Source organism: Coregonus clupeaformis, chromosome 4 (assembly GCF_020615455.1).
Source record: "Coregonus clupeaformis isolate EN_2021a chromosome 4, ASM2061545v1, whole genome shotgun sequence".
Lineage (NCBI taxonomy): Eukaryota > Metazoa > Chordata > Actinopteri > Salmoniformes > Salmonidae > Coregonus > Coregonus clupeaformis.
The window spans coordinates 3,725,489-3,748,484 of NC_059195.1; the positions used below are offsets into that span (position 1 = coordinate 3,725,489).

General features: G+C 42.9%; 1 protein-coding gene across 1 annotated transcript in view; it reads left to right on the forward strand.

Annotated features, from left to right (window-relative positions):
• The window catches only part of LOC121550912 (striated muscle preferentially expressed protein kinase), a 92,303-nt gene extending 80,773 nt beyond the window's left edge, over positions 1–11,530 (forward strand). Inside the window, exons 24-33 of the mRNA XM_041863365.1 lie at positions 391–507; positions 654–821; positions 1,223–1,345; positions 2,247–2,411; positions 2,690–3,494; positions 5,682–5,921; positions 6,299–6,522; positions 7,000–7,075; positions 7,508–7,657; positions 8,093–11,530. Of these exons, the coding sequence (XP_041719299.1) occupies positions 391–507; positions 654–821; positions 1,223–1,345; positions 2,247–2,411; positions 2,690–3,494; positions 5,682–5,921; positions 6,299–6,522; positions 7,000–7,075; positions 7,508–7,657; positions 8,093–8,336 (2,312 nt within the window). The 3' untranslated portion in view covers positions 8,337–11,530. The remainder of the gene's footprint in view (positions 1–390; positions 508–653; positions 822–1,222; positions 1,346–2,246; positions 2,412–2,689; positions 3,495–5,681; positions 5,922–6,298; positions 6,523–6,999; positions 7,076–7,507; positions 7,658–8,092) is intronic.
• The last annotated feature ends 11,466 nt before the right edge of the window (positions 11,531–22,996 follow it).

The following is a 22,996-nucleotide window of genomic DNA, read 5'->3' on the forward strand; positions in this document are numbered from 1 at the left end:
TACACAGCTGTTGAAAGAGACTAGCTAGCAATCTATGAAAAACATATCAAGCAATATATTTTTTTTTGTCGGCCATAGCTAGTTATGGGACTGTTTTTAAAAGCCCACAAAATGGTGCCCTTTCTGTTGTGAGATCTCTGCCTCTGAAAACATCCCTTAATCTCAATCACACAAAGTGCCCACCAGAAAGGGGCAGCGCAATCCCTCGCCAACAAATCCAGGTGTTCTGGAGACACAGGGGGATATTGAATTACATAGGTTTTTGGACAAAAATACTTTATTAGCATTTGATGACAGCAGCCAGGTAAACAAAAGACTGCTTAAAATGGATTGAAATGATGCCCATTGTTCTTAATTCTTAATCACATTTCCAATGTGTCTCTCCTCCAGACTACCCTCCAGTGTTCCACATCAAGTTGAGGGACTACGCCCTGCTGGAGGGAGATCCCATCACCCTTAGCTGCCTCCCAGCTGGCAGCCCCCACCCACACATCTCCTGGATGAAAGGTAAAAGCTTATTATAAGAGCTAAATGTAAAATCCACCTCTAGCCTCCAGCCTCTGTGTAACAAGTCTTACAATGCATTATAACTGCATCATAATGCATTATACCTGTTGGCTTTAAGTAAAGTGTTCCTTTTTCTTCCTTCTCAGATAAGAAGCCTCTGCAGATTGATGCCAGAATGAACATGATCTCCTGTCCTGATGGCAGGCAGCGGCTGATGATCATGACGACCACCAAGAAGGATGCAGGGCTGTATGAGTGTGTAGCCACCAACCCCCTGGCTTCGGTCTCCAGCTCCTGTACCCTCTCCCTCACTCGTGAGTTAGAGTCACACGAATCAGAGAGGGCAAGATTGTGTGTCTGTGCGTGAGAGAGAGAGAGAGAGAGAGAGAGAGAGGGGAGGAGAGAGAGGAGATTTCAGGGTTATTTGTTGGTTTTCTATATGACAATGTTTCCCTTTCTATTATTTAGGTATTATTTGGCCAGCTCAGTTGTCCCAACTAACCTACTCTAGATTAGCGATAATTCCTTTTGAATTCTGTTACTTCACAAAATGATACCAAATGAATTACCATCAACTTGATATGGATCTTTAGACAAACTCTCTCGCAACTGACAATCTTCTTTACCTAAGGCGGTATTATTTTTAAACACATTTATTGGTTTCGATTGAACAGGACTGAGTTGCAATGATGATAATACCTCTCTGCCGTCATAGGTCTACCCAATCGTCCTGGGACTCCCGAGGTTCCCCAGCACTATAAGAACACTGCCCTGGTCCTCTGGAAGCCCTCAGACACTATGGCCCCCTGCACCTACTCTCTGGAGAGAAAAGCAGAGGGTGAGTCATGGTGTCCCAAACCACCCCCTCGGCCCTACCAACTCGCTCAGAGGGCCCTCCGTTTTCACATGTTGCTGACGAAACTCAGAGGGAGACTTTCAGAGAGTGGCAAGGAGATCAACAAACCCATCAACTTCAGGACACACTTGTGACTTGAATGATGCAATTCATGTTCCACATTCAAATAAATTAACAAATTCCCCCTGTCGTTTTACAAGATATAAACATCTGTAACAGTTAAACATTTAATTTGGGAGGTATTGTGTCAAGCTTTGAAATCAGATAAAAACAAATGCACGTAGCATATAATTAGGCACGACTCTCGATTATTTTGTATGAAATTGCGCAAACTGTTGGTGTTACGAGATGTCGCCAAGCCAATAGATGGCGCTGCTGTTATGTGTATCTGAGTGTGATACTAAATAGTCCTAGTGAGCCAAGTTAGGCATTACTTACTATGCACTGAATGGAGCTGTGTGCATGCAACAGAGTGATGGTGAAGTAAATACCTTCTAATCAACATTACCTTGCTCTTGTATAGAATAAACACCATACAAAACAGTTGGGATACCACTTCGTTCTGGAGCCTGTTGCCTTGCTGGCTTGTTTGCAGTAGCTATCGGAGGGTCTAATTAGCCCCTACACCCTCTATAATTTTCACTCCCTCAGCTTGTGCATATGGCGGAGGCACGCGTGAACGCGCAAATGTAGAGCTGAGGGGCGAGGGAAGGGGAAGGGGGTGATTTGGGATTCAGCCACACACACACACATATACTACTTCATTAGTATAATTTCAAAGTCAAAATTTAAAGCCATACTGTCCAAATGCAGTTGTATAATTTCTTAATTATTTATTAACATGAACACGTAAAAATATATGTCTATGTTCTTTCTCCCCCAGCTGAGAGTAACTGGCTCATCGTGGCCACTGGAGTGGCTAACTGTTACTACAATGTGGTTGACTTGGCAGGAGGGGGCGCCTTCAGGTTTAGAGTGGCATGTGTGAACAAGGCAGGCCAAGGACCCTACAGTAACCTCTCAGAGGTAGTGTGCCTGGACGCCTCAGGTATGTACTACTTTCATGTATGAAGACCTAATAGTCATATGAATAGTAATATATCACTTCAAGTTCATTGAGTGTTTTCTGTCATACATTCCATGTGGTTTAAATGTTTGCACACATGTACAGTATGATGTACTTAAGGCACTTGGAGATTGACAAACTCCTGTAAACTCTTATTCTCTCCATCAAATATGAAAGTGTCATAGCAAAGTCTTTTTCATAGCATTGTACGAGAGGGGGAAAAAAGTGACACAAAAAACTGTGTTATTCTGAATCAACAGTGACAACAAAATCCAGTGGATCAGTCATTGTGAAGACAGTCCCTGCCGCACCAGTGGTCAAAACGGCAACAATGACCGTCCCCTCCATGAAGCCTGCGCCTAGTAAAGTGGTGCACCCTGTCCCATCTTTTGCCCCATCCAGACAGACACTGTCCCCCTCCGCTGCCGCTCCCTCTTCTGCTGTACCAGCGGCCAAACCTATCGCTTCTACCCCCGCTTCTAAACCTATTGATTCCAAACCCTTAGTCCCTCAGACCCCAACCAGCACTGCCTCCACCCCCATGATTATTAGTGCGGTCCCGTCCCACCGGGCCATCCCTGAGATCCAAAGCCATCCTCCGGCTCAGCCCGCCCCAGCCCCGGCCAAAGCAAAGACCACCCTCAACATCAACGTCATGAAACCGACACCGTCTCAATTAGCAACCATAACCAAGCTCGCTCCCCCTATCGTTCTCCCCAAACCCCAGAGTCCCGTCAATATCGTCTCGCCCATGATTAAGACTCGGCCCCCACTCGTGGCCCCTCCGCCCACCATCGGTAAACCCATTTTGTCTGTGCCCATGTATGCACCAATACCGGCTGCCACAGCACGTGTCACCTCACCCTTCCTCTCCACCCCCTCCCCCGCCATCTCACCCCCAGTGGTGCTAGTTTCCAGCATGAGTCCGGTAGGGGAGGGTGGGGTTACACCCACACGTATGACGCCGTCAGGACGAAGGACGCCCTTGGGGGGACGCCCTGGTGAGAGCACCCTGCTCCAGGGAGTGCCCCAGAAACCATACACCTTCATGGATGAGAAGGCCAGGTAAAGGAAGTATGGAAAAAGTAATGTCCACAATGCTCCCACTGTGATATGCTCAGGGATTAGGCTCCCACAGTGGTTTATTGAACTGTGTAACCTATACAAGAAAGTAACCCATGCAAACAGCTGCATAGATTTTAGTTTTCTCTTCAATGCTGTGCAATTTCAGGGTTATAACATTGAATGGGGTAATGACTGTCACGGACGATGAAGGACGGGTCAGACCAAGGCGCAGCGTGAAATGCATACATGTTTATTTAATCAAAATAAACACACGAACAAAACAACAAAACAACGTAACGTGAAGTCCTCAGGCTAAACACAATACAAGTCTATACACGAACAAGATCCCACAACTAATGATTACCAATAGGCTACTAAAGTATGAACCCCAATCAGAGACAACGAGTGACTGCTGCCTCTGATTGGGAATCACACCCGGCCAAACATAGCAACACAAACCTAGAATGAAAACCTAGAAATACTAACATAGATATCCACACCCTGACTCAACATACAAGAGTCCCATAAATCAGGGCGTGACAGTACCCCCCCCCAAAGGTGCAGACTCCGACCGCACAAACCTGACATAACAGGGTAATAGTCCGGGTGGGCATTCCGCCTCGGAGGCGGATCCGGCTCCGGGCGTGACGACCACATCTCAGCCTCCCCGTTGCGCCCCTGGTCTGGTCTGGACCTCGGCGCGCTGCTTCCCCTCTCCTTCCTCCCACAATGCACCAAGCCCTGTCTGGGCCCTGGTGTGGGAGACCCCGAACCTGGAGCGGGGCTGACGTCTGGGTCTGGACTGGAGCTGCTGACCGGAGCTGGACTGGGCACCGGTGGAGCAGACTGCTCTGGCTCCGGAGTGGAGCTGCTGACCGGAGCTGGACTGGACCCCGGTGGAGCGGACTGCTCTGGTTCCGGAGTGGAGCTGCTGACCGGAGCTGGACTAGGCACCGGTGGAGCGGACTGCTCTAGCTCCGGAGTGGAGCAGCTGACCGGAGCTGGACTGGACCCCTGTGGAGCGGAATGCTCTGGCTCCGGAGTGGAACTGCTGACCGGAGCTAGACTGGACACCGGTGGAGCGGACTGCTCTGGCTCCGGAGTGGAGCAACCGACCAGAGCTGGATCAGGCACCGGTGGAGCGGACTGCTCTGGCTCCGGAGTGGAGCAGCTGACCGGAGCTAGACTGGACACCGGTGGAGCGGACTGCTCTGGCTCCGGAGTGGAGCAACCGACCAGAGCTGGAACGGGCACGGTCCGTGCCGGACTGGACACACGCACCACTGGTCTGGTGCGAGGAGCAGGAACGGGCCGGGCCGGACTGGTGACACGCACCACTGGCTTGGTGCGGGGAGCAGGCACGGGCCGTACCGGACTGGGAAGACGCACCACTGGTCTGGGGCGAGGAGCAGGAACGGGCCGTACCGGACTTGGAACACGCACCACTGGCCTGGTGCGAGGAACAGGAACGGGCCGGGCCGGACTGGGAACACGCACCACTGGCTTGGTGCGTGTTTGGTGGGATCTTCTGTCACGGACGTTGAAGGACGAGTCAGACCAAGGCGCAGCGTGAAATGCATACATGTTTATTTAATCAAAATAAACACACCAACAAAACAACGTAACGTGACGTGACGTCCTCAGGCTAAACACAATACAAGCCTATACACGGAACAAGATCCCACAATTAATGATTACCAATAGGCTACTAAAGTATGATCCCCAATCAGAGACAACGAGCGACAGCTGCCTCTGATTGGGAATCACACCCGGCCAAACATAGAAACACAAACCTAGAATGAAAACATAGAAATACTAACATAGATATCCACACCCTGACTCAACATACAAGAGTCCCATAAGTCAGGGCGTGACAATGACTGTGAAGGAAACAGTCAAGACATCAACTTCTTTCATATTTTAGAGACAGCATTTCCCTCAAGACTGTCTTTCCATATTATTATTATTGTATTTATTTACGTATTTTTTTGTATTATGCATCCCCCTGGAAATCGACCTTTCTATAATTCAGTTAGAATTACTATTGAGTCAGTTGTAATGTTGATACATTTAGAGAGACATCATATATTATAAGCCTCATTATAAGACATTTTAAAGGTTTGTACACTTATAACAACTTATAAAGCATAATACCTCAAGATTGTTGTCTCTTTGTTTGTCTTAAAGGGGCCGCTTCGGCGTGATCCGAGAATGTAGAGAGAACGCCACAGGCAACCTGTTCATGGCTAAGATCGTGCCCTACGAGGCAGACAACAAACAGACGGTGCTGCAGGAGTACAACATCCTCAAGTCCCTCCACCACGATAAGATCATGGCTTTGCACGAGGCCTACGTCACGCCCCGCTATCTGGTGCTCATCTCAGAGTGCTGCAGTGGGAAAGAGCTCCTCTACAGCCTTATCGACAGGTCAGACAGCACAAATCCTTAGGTGTAGCAACTAATGGAAATAAATGGCATATTTCGGTTATATGTTTTTGTACGTGATGATTGCTTTTGCTCTGTATAGTGTTCCTGGGTCAGGTTTGGGGTCAGTACCATCTAATTTCCTCATTGAAAAGCAATTTACCATCAAGGACCACTTTGGAAATGAGTGTTTAATTGAAGTGCTATCCTCTGGGGATGAAATGCACCACTTGTGGTATAATTGTTTTACCCAAATAAATTCAATTCAAATCAAATTACAAGAAATTGGAATTGGAATTTCAGTTCACTTCCTCGATTGACAAAATTGAAATTAAATTGACCCCAACCCTTTCATCCTTTGTTGTCACCCCCCCTACTAGATTCCGCTACTCAGAGGATGATGTGGTGGGCTACATCGTTCAGGTTCTGCAAGGTTTGGACTACCTGCACAACCGCCGCATCCTGCACTTAGACATCAAGCCGGAGAACATCATCATCACATACATGAACATGGTGAAGATCATCGACTTTGGAAGCGCCCAGACCTTTAACCCACTCTTCCTCAAGCAGTTCAACCCTCCTGTTGGAACTCTGGAGTTTATGTGTAAGTCGTGAGGATTATCTAAATCAAGGTGTCTCAACCCATTCCTGAGGTTTGAAACACGGGCTGAACATTTTTATTTTAGCCTAAACTAACATACTGTACCTGATTCAACTTATCAATCAAAAATTTATAATAGGGAATCCTTATGTATAAGAATATTTATTGAAGGTGAAAACTTGTAAACTTGGGCAATCTGAACATATCAAAATGTGTTCTGTGCAGCAAATGCTCTGTAGTCAACTGCTACAATGCCGACACAGACGGTAGGAGACAGCTTATAATACCATGTATAGATGCACCGAGCGATAAACAGATAATGATCTAATCATATTTGATCAGTTAATCATATGTTAATACCAGGTATGTAAACACACCTTAGTTGTGCCCCTTTATGTGTCCTCCTATAGCTGAATGCCCAAACGTTATCTCCCTAACCTTTCCCTAACCTCTTTTCTTTTTCCTAACCTTTCCCTAAAGCTCCCGAGATGTTGAAGGGGGATGTGGTGGGCCCTTCGGCTGACATTTGGAGTGTGGGCGTGTTGACCTTCATCATGTGAGTATGAGCAAGGCTTTGGGCCAATGACATTTGAACTAATTTGAAACTCAAGCCAATTCCCAGTTGATTCAAATACCATTCATGACTTATGAATTGTCTCTTTACAGTTCTGTAAGGGTGTTCTTTAATGAATTAATTTCCTGAGTTGACTGAGCTGAAACGGAACTGACAACAAAAGTGTGGCCATCTACACAGTGTTACAGCTGGACACCTACTTTACATGAATAACATCTAACTTTATTTAAAGTGCATTTAAATGTCTAAATACACAAATTGTTACACATTAATCTTTGACTGTGTGAATTTGTTTAATTCAAGGGCTCTGTCAAACCTATTTCAAACCCATTTCTAACGTTTTCAAGTTGCACAATCTTTGACTGTGTTTGTTTATTTCAAGTGCTCTGTCAAACCTATTTCAAACGTTTTCAGGCTGAGCGGCAGGTTGCCTTTCATGGAGAATGATCCACAGGAGACTGAAGCCAGAATCTTGGCAGCCAAGTTTGATGTGGGCAAACTCTACCAGAACGTATCTCAAAGTGCCTCTCTGTTTTTGAAAAAGGTCCTCTGTAGTTACCCTTGGTAAGCGCAATTGATAATTTATATAAATTAAGTGCCCTTTTCTTTTGATGAATTGGTCAATTCATTATATTATGTACTTTCCGCACTGACATCGGTAAGTCCTTATTTTTCTTTGACATTGCAATAAAGTAGGGGGCAACTACATTCTCAACCGTATGGCATCTGTCTCACTACACAAAATTACAATCATTGGATGTTGTTAACTTGATCTGTACACATATTTTGCTGCCATTGATAGATAGTGCAGGATTGAGGAATTGAAGTCTTCACACCTACACCCGTTCAACATGGCTGCCAATGGCTGCCATAGCCTGTAATGAATGAATGATAGAATTAGTATTTTTGTGTCGTATCGCATTTATGACCAATCCCTTATGAGATAGTTTGTGATTTTGAGTTTGGGCTGCTTGACACTGGGTGTGACATCTGTTTCAGGGCCCGTCCTTCCATCAAGGACTGCTACAACAACTCATGGCTCCAGGACGCCTACCTGATTCGACTGCGGCGGCAGACCCTCACCTTCACCACCACATGCCTCAAGGACTACCTGGACAAGCAGCAGAAGCTGCGGGCGGGTGTGGCCACCAAGCACAAGGTCCTCCTTCGGTCATACCAAAGCTCGCCCCAGTCCAACACCAGCCCTATACCCTCCTCGCCCATGACACCGGTCAAACAGTGAGCACGGCTTCATATGTCAATGCATGAAGGCAGGAGCTATTGCATGAGAGGAGGTGCCTAATCTAAATGAGGCAGGACCTAGGATCGAGCACTGAAGAACCCCCTTGGCCTCCTAACCTGGTGAGATGAGTTGTGAATTTAGCTTTTCAGCCAAATGGACATAAAATCACAAAATCCAGCACTGGTTCCAAATATTAAGGACCTAACCTCTCTGCCTCCACCATAGAGTCCCTATACTGAGCCTAAAGGAAGCCCCACAGAGAAGGTTCTTGCAATGAGACAATAACATAATAGTTATTTGTGTATTTCATGGGGTGATACACGTTTCTCAAGGGCTGGATGCCAGCTCAAAGTTCCAAACCTCTGCTCTCTCTTTTTGATACTCACAAGCTCGTAATTTTTTCATCTAAACCTCTTGTATCCAAGTATATCAACCAGATATCTTCTCTTAACATCTTGTACATGTGTAATTTTATCTTTCCCTAGGATGATGAAATTTGTGGAGATGATGTCTCTTCTCAGCTAGTTTTTATGAACAAAGCAACACTACTGATAACATCTTTACCCATGATTATGGGCACTACAGTATGCACGCCATAATGCTCAGTTGACATGTTCTATCTTTGATAATCAGAATGTTCTTCACAACATGAGCTGGTTTAAATGCATTGAGAAAGCATTGGGTTGTTTATGGTTCAGACAAGATTAGCAAGGGCTACCAGAACAGTGAACAACTAATCAACGCAACCCAAATCAAGGAGTAGGACCTGTAAAAATTCTTATAATGACAGAGACTTGGTTAGCCAAATCAGAATGTCTTTATCTTATAATGTCAATTTTCCTATGGACATTGCAGACGATTTGTGTATACCAAGTATGTGTATACAAAGGCTGCCAAGACCTCCAGTACCTTACATTCACGGTAACTGAGGGTGTCTTGAGTCACAGAGTAGAATGTGGAAGGGTCATGCTGTCTCTTGCAAGTGTCCTTACTTGAGTTCAGAATGAACATTTTGACAAATGAGATTGTAACGTGAATGAACAGAGGAAGTGATGAGTGGCTTAATCTACAGTTAAACAGGACGTCATTAGCCCCGTTTATACCTGGTTCTAATATGCATCTGTTGTCCTGATCTTGTCCACATTTTGATTGTGCCCACATTTATCGACAGCTGTAGACAATCAAAATACGCATTGTGATCTGATTGTGATTAGATGTTCCTGACCACCTCCGGAGGTAGTCGAAGACTCATCTTGTACGGATATCCTTGAAGTGTAAACGAATCCTGACAACAAAATCGTATACATTTGGCCAACGTCACAGTTGTCCTGCCCTCTCAAAAACACTGGCCAGTTGAATTAAGATCATGGTCTTCATTAGAAACCAAGTGCCTATACTGGCACTGTGGTCAGATGCCACAGTCCCAATACCAGGTCCAGCTCAAATGGGCATATAGAAATGAAGATATTTATGAAAACATATCGTCACGAATGAGAGAAAAGGGGTTCTCCCGTTCCCACATGCAATGCCAGTGCAAAATCGAATATTTGATAACTACAGAAAGTCCAAGGACTGTAATAGCAGAATTTTAACTGAACTACAAATGTATTGAGGATGCATGAGACGGACTATGATGGAGTCGCAGCAGAAGAGCACAGTGCATGACAAGAGTATGGCAAGGTATAATGTGAAGGCCTAATTTTCCACCTGTAGATCTAGCCAAAATAAATGGTGGGTGGGTGGGTGGTGAATAGTCTAATTCAGTTGCTATATCAGATATGAAAATAATTCAGTGGTATAATGAAATGATTTTCGATTCTATTCTATTCTATTCCGTGAATCTTTGAGCATTTTCCAGCTATCAATACAGTGCAGAAGATGTCCAAACTGATGCGTAAAGGCGCATATCTTTCTGTAAGCATGAACTGTCCAATATAATGTAGGCTACAATACGAAGGACTCTTAAGGCTACTCTCTGATTGACACTTTATTTCTTTATAAAGCCATAGTATTTGCTTTACATGTGTGCATATTTGCACATTTTATCGATTGCCAGTTTTATCCATGCATTTTCATAATTTCACTATTATTTTTGCTATAGCTTATCATATTAGATGTTTCATTAGTGAATTATCACTGATCAATCATTTGGAGGAACTGAACCACGATCGTTCTCCCAGCATGTCACATTTTTTCCTTTGGTAATGTTTAGGCCTATACTAAAGGTTATTTAAAATACAAGATTACAAATAATATAAAGACAACGCATGTAAACATCCATGCGTAAATATCAACCCTGTCCAGACCTGTTTGGTTAAATGCGTTGTACCATTCGGAGATGCACTTTGTAGCCTACTCTGTAACTTAACCTGTTTCTGTTTTTACTGTGTGCATTAGGGCCTGTCATTTTTATTTATACTGTGCATTAATTGTATTTTGTACTCACATCCAGATAGTCAGCTCGTTTGTCTGGTGACATTTTCAGGGATGGGAGAGATTCTCTGAATATTTATTTGTATGTCTGTGGATAGGTCGAGGTTATTGGGACAGTAGCCTATTACGCCCAGTCTTAAATCGCTGGGTAAGAAACATAGGTTGTAATAATGAGAGTATAAAACTATTGACTATAAATGTGTGCTGTTTTCTGTTGATTTATACAGCTTGTGTCATAAGGGGAGGTCCAAGGCAGGTTGGATTAATTTGCATACAGAGAGGGACCAGGGAATCTGGTCACAATATTGACGTTGTGGGTAGATAAGAGACACATTTTATTCCCATGTGTAGACACAACAAATCTTGATCAGATAGTGATCGGATCATCTTGATTGGATGTCGACAACCACATGTTAATGCAAGGTGTAACCACGGCTTTTGACTCTAAGAATGCAAATGAGTATGCAGACTACCCATCAGTTACTCATAATGCAGGTCCTCACTTTTAAATTAGGATGATGCTTGGAGAAATAATGTATTTTTGTTTTGGGCATATTGCCAAATGCTTTCTTATTCAGAAAATAAATGTGTGTAGGTGCATGTCAGTCACATCCACACAGATTAAGAAAATGTGAACTTTTCAAACTGTTATGTTTCAAAAAAATTTGAGAATTGTGTTAATGGATTATATGTTTTGCTATCTTCATTATCCAACATTGAAACTATATATATATATACATATACAGTGGGGAGAACAAGAATTTGATACACTGCCGATTTTGCAGGTTTTCCTACTTACAAAGCATGTAGAGGTCTGTAATTTTTATCATAGGTACACTTCAACTGTGAGAGACGGAATCTAAAACAAAAATCCATAAAATCACATTGTATGATTTTTAAGTAATTAATTTGCATTTTATTGCATGACATAAGTATTTGATCTCCTACCAACCAGTAAGAATTCCGGCTCTCACAGACCTGTTAGTTTTTCTTTAAGAAGCCCTCCTGTTCTCCACTCATTACCTGTATTAACTGCACCTGTTTGAACTCGTTACCTGTATAAAAGACACCTGTCCACACACTCAATCAAACAGACTCCAACCTCCACAATGGCCAAGACCAGAGAGCTGTGTAAGGACATCAGGGATAAAATTGTAGACCTGCACAAGGCTGGGATGGGCTACAGGACAATAGGCAAGCAGCTTGGTGAGAAGGCAACAACTGTTGGCACAATAATTAGAAAATGGAAGAAGTTCAAGATGACGGTCAATCACCCTCGGTCTGGGGCTCCATGCAAGATCTCACCTCGTGGGGCATTAATGATCATGAGGAAGGTGAGGGATCAGCCCAGAACTACACGGCAGGACCTGGTCAATGACCTGAAGAGAGCTGGGACCACAGTCTCAAAGAAAACCATTCATGGATTAAAATCCTGCAGCGCACGCAAGGTCCCCCTGCTCAAGCCAGCGCATGTCCAGGCCCGTCTGAAGTTTGCCAATGACCATCTGGATGATCCAGAGGAGGAATGGGAGAAGGTCATGTGGTCTGATGAGACAAAAATAGAGATTTTTGGTCTAAACTCCACTCGCCGTGTTTGGAGGAAGAAGAAGGATGAGTACAACCCCAAGAACACCATCCCAACCGTGAAGCATGGAGGTGGAAACATCATTCTTTGGGGATGCTTTTCTGCAAAGGGGACAGGACGACTGCACCGTATTGAGGGGAGGATGGATGGGGTCATGTATCGCGAGATCTTGGCCAACAACCTCCTTCCCTCAGTAAGAGCATTGAAGATGGGTCGTGCTGGGTCTTCCAGCATGACAACGACCCGAAACACACAGCCAGGGCAACTAAGGAGTGGCTCCGTAAGAAGCATCTCAAGGTCCTGGAGTGGCCTAGCCAGTCTCCAGACCTGAACCCAATAGAAAATCTTTGGAGGGAGCTGAAAGTCCGTATTGCCCAGCGACAGCCCCGAAACCTGAAGCATCTGGAGAAGGTCTGTATGGAGGAGTGGGCCAAAATCCCTGCTGCAGTGTGTGCAAACCTGGTCAAGACCTACAGGAAACGTATGATCTCTGTAATTGCAAACAAAGGTTTCGGTACCAAATATTAAGTTCTGCTTTTCTGATGTATCAAATACTTATGTCATGCAATAAAATGCAAATAGATTTTCTGGATTTTTGTTTTAGATTCTGTCTCTCACAGTTGAAGTGTACCTATGATAAAAATTACAGACCTCTAAATGCTTTGTAAGTAGGAAAACCTGCAAAATCGGCAGTGTATCAAATACTTGTTCTCCCCACTGTATATATATAACAAAATAGATGTATTGTGTAGATATGTTATATATTTATTGTGGTTTAATCATTAAATTATGTAGCAGATGTGTGTCATGAAGTTGATTTTACATTACATTGTATTTCATTTTTTAATCAACAGTATCAGTGGGTTTGTTGAGAATTAAGTATTTAAGCAGGATTCTTCTAGTTGAATTCCATGGTCAAGTATGAGATTGATTTCATGGCTGCTTGTGTGTCATGTCATAGAGTTTTGTATAAAATTATGATATGCTCGATTTATTGGATGGCAGTGGTACTTGGGGTAAATCTACAAATTAGATTTTGAATATATTTCAATGTATTGTGAAGATAGTATTACCATTTAAACGGAGATGGTAAATATTGATGTATGAAAACTAAGAAGGACTGAGCAAGACACCTCCAGTACGTTGAGGAGTAAACTAGTTGCAAATTATTTGTGGAACGGAACAGCTTGCAATGTTGATAATGATAAAGTTCAGAGTTTTGTACCAAAGGCAGATATACAATGGGGAAAAAATGTATTTAGTCAGCCACCAATTGTGCATGTTCTCCCACTTAAAAAGATGAGAGAGGTCTGTAATTTTCATCATAGGTACACGTCAACTATGACAGACAAAATGAGGATTTTTAATGAATTTATTTGCAAAGTATGGTGCAAAATAAGTATTTGGTCAATAACAAAAGTTTCTCAATACTTTGTTATATACCCTTTGTTGGCAATGACACAGGTCAAACGTTTTCTGTAAGTCTTCACAAGGTTTTCACACACTGTTGCTGGTATTTTGGCCCATTCCTCCATCCAGATCTCCTCTAGAGCAGTGATGTTTTGGGGCTGTCGCTGGGCAACACGGACTTTCAACTCCCTCCAAAGATTTTCTATGGGATTGAGATCTGGAGACTGGCTAGGCCACTCCAGGGCCTTGAAATGCTTCTTACGAAGCCACTCCTTCGTTGCCCGGGCGGTGTGTTTGGGATCATTGTCATGCTGAAAGACCCAGCCACGTTTCATCTCCAATGCCCTTGCTGATGGAAGGAGGTTTTCACTCAAAATCTCACGATACATGGCCCCATTCATTCTTTCCTTTACACGGATCAGTCGTCCTGGTCCCTTTGCAGAAAAACAGCACCAAAGCATGATGTTTCCACCCCCATGCTTCACAGTAGGTATGGTGTTCTTTGGATGCAACTCAGCATTCTTTGTCCCCCAAACACGACGAGTTGAGTTTTTACCAAAAAGTTCTATTTTGGTTTCATCTGACCATATGACATTCTCCCAATCCTCTTCTGGATCATCCAAATGCACTCTAGCAAACTTCAGATGGGCCTGGACATGTACTGGCTTAAGCAGGGGGACACGTCTGGCACTGCAGGATTTGAGTCCCTGGCGGCATAGTGTGTTACTGATGGTAGGCTTTGTTACTTTGGTCCCAGCTCTCTGCAGGTCATTCACTAGGTCCCCCCGTGTGGTTCTGGGATTTTTGCTCACCGTTCTTGTGATCATTTTGACCCCACGGGGTGAGATCTTGCGTGGAGCCCCAGATCGAGGGAGATTATCAGTGGTCTTGTATGTCTTCCATTTCCTAATAATTGCTCCCACAGTTGATTTCTTCAAACCAAGCTGCTTACCTATTGCAGATTCAGTCTTCCCAGCCTGGTGCAGGTCTACAATTTTGTTTCTGGTGTCCTTTGACAGCTCTTTGGTCTTGGCCATAGTGGAGTTTGGAGTGTGACTGTTTGAGGTTGTGGACAGGTGTCTTTTATACTGATAACAAGTTCAAACAGGTGCCATTAATACAGGTAACGAGTGGAGGACAGAGGAGCCTCTTAAAGAAGAAGTTACAGGTCTGTGAGAGCCAGAAATCTTGCTTGTTTGTAGGTGACCAAATACTTATTTTCCACCATAATTTGCAAATAAATTCATAAAAAATCCTACAATGTGATTTTCTGGATTTTTTTTCTCAATTTGTCTGTCATAGTTGATGTGTACCTATGATGCAAATTACAGGCCTCTCTCATCTTTTTAAGTGGGAGAACTTGCACAATTGGTGGCTGACTAAATACTTTTTCCCCCCACTGTATACCTTGAATGTGCTGCAGTGTCCCATGTGATGGATAGTGAAACAGAAGTGTTTGCTTTGTAAGTTGACAAACAATATTAGCTTTAATGTGAGATTATTATTTATTTTTTGGGGGTGACATTATGTTACTGGATTGCTTTTTGTGTGATTGTTTTTGTTTGTTTATTTAATTGATTGAGTAATCCAACTTGGTGCAGCTCTTACCCTTCTTTGCTCTGTGTAATCTCTCTGAATAGGCATGACAGTTATGAATAATAATAAAGAACATACAACTTAAACCCACTAGTAGTAGTTTGTGCTATTTCAATTGAGCTTTGTGTTTTATCTTTCTTGATTACATTTAACAAGCACTTAAATAGAACTGAATAAATAAATTCTGGAATAGAATATTGCTGTATTGACAGATATGGCATATAGTACATAATTAACAGCTAGAATCCTTAACTGAAACAATTACAAAGCGGTCACCCCGCCTGTGTTTTGGTAAAAAGCTGAGGGATGGGCATGTAGAAATGTAACCACTCTCAAATGTATAGACAGAGCTATGGATGCAATGACTGACCATCCACGATATCAAAATGATAGTTTTAACAATGTTTTGAGGCTATACAGTGTTTGTTTACAGTTACATTGTCTACAAACATTGGAGTAAAACAAGCTTGTATATTTGGTTCTGATGGGTATGACAGTTGAACTGAGCTCATGAGGCATTTATAAATTATATTCTTCAAGAATCAAGATATACACTACCAGTCAAAAGTTTTAGAACACCAACTCATTCAATGTTTTTTCTTTATTTTTACTATTTTCTAGAATAATTGTGAAGACATCAAAACTATGAAATAACACATATGGAATCATGTAGAAACCAAAAAAGTGTTAAACAAATCAAAATATATTTTATATTTGAGATTCTTCAAAGTAGCCACATGAATAAACCATTCAGTGTCCACTGGTCTCTCAGATATTGCTGGGAGCTGATAGACATGAACCAGGCAGCTGATAGACATGAACCAGGCAGGGAGATGAGTTAATGTTTCTATTTAGGTTAAGGACCACAGGCAGTTAATTAGCCACAGCTATCCACAGCTATACGTGCAGTCAACTGGGGCTAGCCACTCCCATACCAAACCAAATTCACCAGGGGGCACTCACATTTCAGGCCATTTTCCTCTGTCATTCAATGTAGCCATTAGCTAGCCTATTAGCTGCTTGGGGCATTCTCAGGGGTATTTGACCAAAATATGCTATATAAGCCCTGTACTGACTACTCTGTGACATTTGGTGTGCATCTTCTATCAGCCAAGCACGCCAAGCCCATCCAAAATGGAAGCCCAAAGTATGACAAGCACTGGTCTTGGAATGTGACATTCCTCCTCCTCACTGGGCCCTTGAGGCCCCTTTGGAGCCCTGGTTATAAAACACGGAGCCCATCCTCAGTCTGGAGACTCCGTAGTGACTGGGTTGCAAAACTACTGGTAATTTACCAAAGGCACCGGAATCTTCTGTAATTTTGATAATACATATGTAATCTATGGCAATCTATGGTCACTTTGGTAATTTGTACTTGAATAGCTTTATTTTTTTTAAGTATGCATATATAGTATACATTTTGTATATGTGTCCATATTGCCCATGAGTTTCTTGTGGATAGACCATATGGTTCAAGAGAAAATAACTGAATAAATGAAAAAAGCATCTAATCAACGATTACATTATTTTCAATTCACTCTGCAACTCTTCCAACTATTGTCTTTTTTCACAACTGCCACCAGTTTGGCCCCAAAACATTTACAACAAAGACATATTGACATAGTAAAATAAATAAAATTGTGTTTAAAAAAATATAAAGGATGTTTCATGCTGAAACCTTCATATTAAACACCAATGGTATTCACTAATTTGATATTTAGGATGTTTTATAGCTTTTTATTCCTATTTTTTATTTTGAAATCATCATCTGAAAATATATTTTACATGTGTTAAGGCCACACAGAGGGCCAGAGATAATTACAGACACCTGTGATAATCTGAAGAACCCAAAAAGGCCACTAGATGTCATCTGATAAAATGTCATATATTCCTTGAAAGTTACCTAAATTCTGGTAGTTTACTGGTAAACTTCAAAAGTTTCCAGTAATATACCCTCCATTTGCAACCCTAGTAGTATCAGTTAGTAGATGAAAGTCATTTAATTTTTTTTACTTGGGATACCTAATGTTATAACGTTACAGATTTCACCTGCAAAGTAAAAATGTTAGTACAAGGCAGTGATCTAATGAACACACAGTTCATCTCTCCCCTGTTCTCCACTGTTCAGATGTCCAAAGCTAAGGCTTCTCCCCCTTCTGGGTGCGCTCTGAACCTCAATGATACACAAATTCAAGAGGTTGCTATTCGCATCCAGGCATCATACCGAGGTCACGGGTACTGGATATTCCTTCTCTTTGCTGACTTGACACTAAAGCAACTGGACAAGTAAAGTCAAGGACAGGTGTAGGTTCTTAATTTCATCAGTTTCTCACAGCAGGGAAATAATCCTGAACAATCAAGAAATATGAATTTTTCTGTGGATTATAATTAATGGACATTTATGTAGGGGTTGATACATTTTTAGTTAGGGCAAATCAAGTCTGAATTTTAGTGGAAATTACAAACTTTAAAAACCTTTTAAAACCTAGAATACACTACATGTTTGCATTTCCTGCTGTGCAGGATAATTTCCTACAACAGGGTGATCAAATGAAGATCCTGTATCTGTACAATAAAAAAGTATATACACTGAACAAAAATATAAATGCAACATGTAAAGTGTTCAGTGTTTCATGAGCTGAAATAAAAGATCCCAGAAAGTTTCCATAAGCACAAACATGTATTTCTCAAAGATTTCGTGCTGAAATTTGTTTACATCGCTGTTAGTGTCGATAAGAATGGGGGCGTGCTCGGTCCTCTTCTTTTTCCTGTAGTCCCAAAATCATCTCCTTTGTCTTGATCACGTTGAGGGAGAGGTTGTTGTCTTGGCACCACACGGCCAGGTCTCTGACCTCCTCCCTATAGGTGGTCTCATCGTTGTCGGTGATCAGGCCTACCACTGTTGTGTCGTCTGCAAACTTAATGATGGTGTTGGAGTCGTGCCTGGCCATGCAGTCATGAGTGAACAGGGAGTAAAGGAGGGGACTGAGCACGCACCCCTGAGGGGCCCCTGTGTTGAGGATCAGCGTGGCGGATGTGTTGTTATCTTCCCTTACCACCTGGGGGTGGCCCGTCAGGAAGTACAGGATCCAGTTGCAGAGGGAGGTGTTTAGTCCCAGGGTCCTTAGCTTAGTGATGAGCTTTGAGGGCACTATGGTGTTGAACGCTGAGCTGTAGTCAATGAATAGCATTCTCACATACATTGAGGGAAAAAAGTATTTGATTTTGTACGTTTGCCCACTGACAAAGACATGATCAGTCTATAATTTTAATGGTAGGTTTATTTGAACAATGAGAGACAGAATAACAACAACAAAATCCAGAAAAACGCATGTCAAAAATGTTATGAATTGATTTGCATTTTAATGAGGGAAATAAGTATTTGACTCCTCTGCAAAACATGACTTAGTACTTGGTGGCAAAACCCTTGTTGGCAATCACAGAGGTCAGACGTTTCTTGTAGTTGGCCACCAGGTTTGCACACATCTCAGGAGGGATTTTGTCCCACTCCTCTTTGCAGATCTTCTCCAAGTCATTAAGGTTTCGAGCCTGACGATTGGCAACTCGAACCTTCAGCTCCCTCCACAGATTTTCTATGGGATTAAGGTCTGGAGACTGGCTAGGCCACTCCAGGACTTTAATGTGCTTCTTCTTGAGCCACTCCTTTGTTGCCTTGGCCGTGTGTTTTGGGTCATTGTCATGCTGGAATACCCATCCACGACCCATTTTCAATGCCCTGGCTGAGGGAAGGATTTTCTCACCCAAGATTTGACGGTATATGGCCCCGTCCATCGTCCCTTTGATGCGGTGAAGTTGTCCTGTACCCTTAGCAGAAAAACGCCCCCAAAGCATAATGTTTCCACCTCCATGTTTGACAGTGAGGATGGTGTTCTTGGGGTCATAGGCAGCATTCCTCCTTCTCCAAACACGGCGAGTTGAGTTGATGCCAAAGAGCTCAATTTTGGTCTCTTCTGACCACAACACTTTCACCCAGTTCTCCTCTGAATCATTCAGATGTTCATTGGCAAACTTCAGACATGCCTGTAAATGTGCTTTATTGAGCAGCGGGACCTTGCGGGTGCTGCAGGATTTCAGTCCTTCACATCGTAGTGTGTTACCAATTGTTTTCTTGGTGACTATGTTCCCAGCTGCCTTGAGATCATTGACAAGATCCTCCCGTGTAGTTCTGGGCTGATTCCTCACCGTTGTCATGATCATTGCAACTCCACGAGGTGAGATCTTGCATGGAGCCCCAGGCCGAGGGAGATTGACAGTTATTTTGTGTTTCTTCCATTTGCGAATAATCGCACCAACTGTTGTCACCTTCTCACCAAGCTGCTTGGCGATGGTCTTGTAGCCCATTCCAGCCTTGTGTAGGTCTACAATCTTGTCCCTGACATCCTTGGAGAGCTCTTTGGTCTTGGCCATGGTAGAGAGTTTGGAATCTGATTGATTGATTGCTTCTGTGGACAGGTGTCTTTTATACAGGTAACAAACTGAGATTAGGAGCCCTCCCTTTAAGAGTGTGCTCCTAATCTCAGCTCGTTACCTGTATAAAAGACACCTGGGAGCCGGAAATCTTTCTGATTGAGAGGGGGTCAAATACTTATTTCCCTAATCTATTTATAATCTATTTATAACATTTTTGACATGCGCTTTTCTGGATTTTTGTTGTTGTTATTCTGTCTCTCACTGTTCAAATAAACCTTCCATTAAAATTATAGACTGATGATTTCTTTGTCAGTGGGCAAACGTACAAAATCAGCAGGGGATCAAATACTTGTTTCCCTCACTGTATACTTGCGTACTATTGTTTGTACAGATGAACGTGGTACCTTCAGGCGTTTGGAAATTGCTCCCAAGGATGAACCAGACTTGTGGAGGTCTACCATTTTTTTGCCGAGGTCTTGGCTGATTTCTTTTGATTTTCCCATGATGTCAAGCAAAGAGGCACTTAGTTTGAAGGTAGGCCTTGAAATACATCCACAGCTACACCTCCAATTGACAAATGAAGTTAATTAGCCTATCAGAAGCTTCTAAAGCCATGACATCATTTTCTGGAATTTTCCAAGCTGTTTAATGGTGCAGTCAACCTATTGTATGTAAACTTCTGACCCACTGGAATTGTGATACAGTGAATTATAAGTGAAATAATCTGTCTGTAAACAATTGTTGTACAAATTACTTGTGTAATGCACATAGTAGATGTCCTAACCAACTTGCCAAACTATAGTTTGTTAACAAGAAATTTGTGGAGTGGTTAAAAAAGGAATTTGTATGACTCCAACCAAAGTGTATGTAAACTTCCGACTTCAACTGTACGTGTTTGAAGACCCCAACATGGTGGCTCTGGTGGGCAAAACAGGGTCCTGGGGGACCAGGGGAAATACACCATCACCATCAATAACCCGTTCGGGAATGCGGCCGGCTCCACCTGCATTCAAGTGGAAGGTGTGTACTTTTGTTGTTTTTGTTTAGCAACAATGACCCGGTCTACATCTGGTATTGAAAAGAACATCCACGTTGGGACCAGATATTTCCTTGGATTAAACGATTGATGCATATATAGGTATATTTGGTCACAACAAGGACACCAACTTGATCTCATAGTTTCACTTCGGGAATTTATGTAATTGGATGAATGTCAATTTTTGACCCATTAAAATAACGTAGATTTTTTACCCATTCATTCTGCGTAGTTACAGGGTTCATTCCGCGTTGTTACAGGGTTAAAACAGAAACAACTCAAAGGGTTACGTTTAGGTATTAATTCTGAGTGGTTAAGGTTAGGGCTATGGTTTGGGGAAAGCATAAAACTCAATAAAATAACAAATATGCGCTGTTTCCATTTAGTATCATCAAGTACTCTCCCTGCTTGCCAGACAATTGTGAACTGCTGTGGCGCAGTGGCCTCAGCAGTACATTCTGGCTTTGAGTGTCGTGCATTCAAGCCCAATGTTGTGCCATCGTTTTTTTTCTCTCCAAAATCTACGTGTGTTTCCAGTGACCAGCCTGAGAGGACACCATGATCAAAATCAGATTAGGCAAGTAGTCCAGAAATGTCCAATCCCATTGAATGTCCAATTATAGGATGTATTTTAATACCAGATGTAGATGAATAATTGCCTCTAACCCATTGGCCAACATTTGGCATGGGTTGTCATCATTTTCTGTTTCAAATCTTGTTTTTTTGGTTGAAGTGACGTCAGATAATCAAATTACAACCAGGTAAAGACGTCTTTATCATGACTACATCAAAATTCCTGGGAAATATGTCATATTTTGGCTGTTATCTGAGGAGTTCTGTCCCCTGTTCAGAATTTTATGAATTTGAAACATAATTATTCTGGTTCCTATTAAACAACAAGCAAAAAAACATATTTTCAACCGATTTTGCTGACTGGGTAGCTTGAGCAAATGATCCTACAGGGATATGGAGAGGCTTTGCTCTCATGTTCCCACAGTTCCTGCAAAGGTTGCCAAGGGCCCAGACAACTTGAAGGTGAAAAAAGGCACAATGGTAGTGCTCAAGGCTTATATACAGTGCATTCTTAATGTATTCAGACCCCTTAACTTTTTCCACATTTTGTTATGTTTATTCTAAAATGGATGAAATAGTTTTTTCCCTCATCAATCTACACACAATACCCCATAATGACAAAGCAAAAACAAGTTTGTATACATTTTTGCCAATTTATTCAGAATAAAAATATCAAATTTACATAACTATTCAGACCCTTTAGTCAATACTTTGTTGATGCTACTTTGACAGCGATTACAGCCTCAAGTTGTCTTGGGTATGACGCTGCAAGCTTGGCACACCTGTATTTGGGGAGTTTCTCCCATTCTTCTCTGCAGATCCTCTCAAGCTCTGTCAGGTTGGATGAGGAGCGTCGCTGCACAGCTATTTTCAGGTCTCTTCAGAGATGTTCGATGGGTTCAAGTCTGGGCTCTGGCTGGGCCACTCAATGACATTCAGAGACTTGTCCTGAAGCCACTCCTGCGTTGTCTTGGCTGTGTGCTTAGGATCGTTGACCTGTTGGAAGGTGAACCTTCACCCCAGTCTGAGGTCCTGAGAGCTCTGGAGCAGGTTTTCATCAAGGATCTCTCTGTACTTTGCTCCGTTCATCTTTCCCTCGATCCTGACTACTCTCCCAGTCCCTGCTGCTGAAAATCATCCCCACAGCATGATGCTGCCACCACCATGCTTCACCGTAGGGATGGTGCCAGGTTTCCTCCAGACCTGACGCTTGGCATTCAGGCCAAAGAGTTCAATCTTGGTTTTATCAGACCAGATAATCTTGTTTCTCATGCTCTGAGAGTCTTTAGGTGCCTTTTGGCAAACTCCAAGCGGGCTATCATGTGCCTTTTACTCAGGAGTGGCTTCCGTCTGGCCACTCTACCATAAAGGCATGATTGGTGGAGTGGTGCAGAGATGGTTGTCCTTCTGGAAGGTTATCCCATCTCCACAGAGGAACTCTGGAGCTCTGTCAGAGTGACCATCCGGTTCTTCGTCACTTCCCTGACTAAGGCCCTTCCCCCCTGTTTGCTCAGTTTGGCCGGGCAGCCAGCTCTAGGAAGAGTCTTGGTGGTTCCAAATTTCTTCCATTTAAGAATGATTGAGGCCACTGTGTTC